Source organism: Etheostoma cragini, chromosome 22, assembly GCF_013103735.1.
Source record: "Etheostoma cragini isolate CJK2018 chromosome 22, CSU_Ecrag_1.0, whole genome shotgun sequence".
NCBI classification, from domain to species: Eukaryota; Metazoa; Chordata; class Actinopteri; order Perciformes; family Percidae; genus Etheostoma; species Etheostoma cragini.
The window spans coordinates 21,178,240-21,179,370 of record NC_048428.1 but is presented as its reverse complement, the minus strand read 5'-3'; the positions used below and the strand labels follow the sequence as shown (position 1 = coordinate 21,179,370).

The 1,131-nt window shown below is 48.5% G+C and overlaps 1 protein-coding gene across 2 annotated transcripts in view; it reads right to left on the bottom strand.

The window, feature by feature from the left end:
• Positions 1–899, bottom strand: part of LOC117937525 (tumor necrosis factor ligand superfamily member 10-like) — a 21,865-nt gene extending 20,966 nt beyond the window's left edge. For both annotated transcript variants that reach the window (XR_004655173.1, XM_034861549.1), the window contains exon 1: positions 668–899. Coding sequence is in view for 1 of the 2 variants with exons in the window: in XM_034861549.1 (XP_034717440.1) it covers positions 668–775 (108 nt within the window). In the remaining variant the exon portion in view is untranslated. The remainder of the gene's footprint in view (positions 1–667) is intronic.
• Positions 900–1,131: the final 232 nt, after the last annotated feature.

Here is a 1,131-nt window from a genome sequence, read left to right as displayed (position 1 = left end):
GGGAGGACAATCACTGGTCAAGTTTGCTTGGAACCTGATTCAACATCCTTTCTAGACCTGTCCCTCTTGTCATCTGTTCAGGTTTTGGTTGCTCCTGTATTTCTGGCGCATATCATCTGGGCTAATGATTAATTCCTATAAACACAGACTGAGAGTGGAGCTGGACCAAATCCAGGTAACCAAAGGACTCCGGCCTCACCAGAACAAGCAGAGTGAGTCCAACGCACGCGCGTACACACACACACACACACTTCCTGAAAGTCAAAGCTAATCAAAAAAATAGCTGCAGCTGCCAGAGCTTTTTACTTCCTTATCCTTTTTTCGGTTTGCAATTTCAGAGAAGACCAAAGAAAACTGTCATTGCATAAAGCTGCATTGTGCAAAACTGGACTATTCACTAATTAATATTTAGCATTCATTGCATTGTGCTCAGGAGCGCAGCTATAGAATCAGAGCCATGAAGAAGACTTCCCAAAAACTGTCAATAATACATTAGACACTGAAAGTTTAGAGAAATCACAGCGAAGTGTTCAAGGCTGACAAAAAGTCAAGTTTTCTTGAAGCTGCGTTCATAGAAGGCCGAACCGCGTCGCGGTGCGCACTGCGTGCGGATGCGTAAAAGCCTCCGCGCGTCTCTTGGTTTGTCACCCCGAACCTTTGTCCTTACCGAGTTGAGAGCCGTGGTGAAGTGCAGCACGGTGATGGTGACGACCACAGTCTGCAGCAGAACCGCCAGCAGCAAAAGCACCCCGAGCTTCGGACCGGAGCCCGTCATAACGACAGACCGCCGTCCGGTACCCGACCAGCGCAGTCCGCGTCCTGTCCTCAGACTTCCAGAACAAGAACAATGGCAGAGAGAGCTGACTCCTTAACTTCTACCCTCCCCGTCCCCTGCAAGCAGCAAGAGGAGGAGGAGGAGGAGGAGGCGGGGCCGGCCTGGACAACTTCTCCTGGTGAGATTATTGTTTCGTTTGTGCGCTGGAAAAACACAGATAGCCTTAAAGCTCATTGTGAGCGCTCGAATCTTTGCTAAAGATCTGTACTGAGCTTTACTGTGAGAAAAACACATTGAACATCAGAATATGAGCAAAACAATGTCCTTGCTTTATGAATGAGTGGCACAGCCGACGT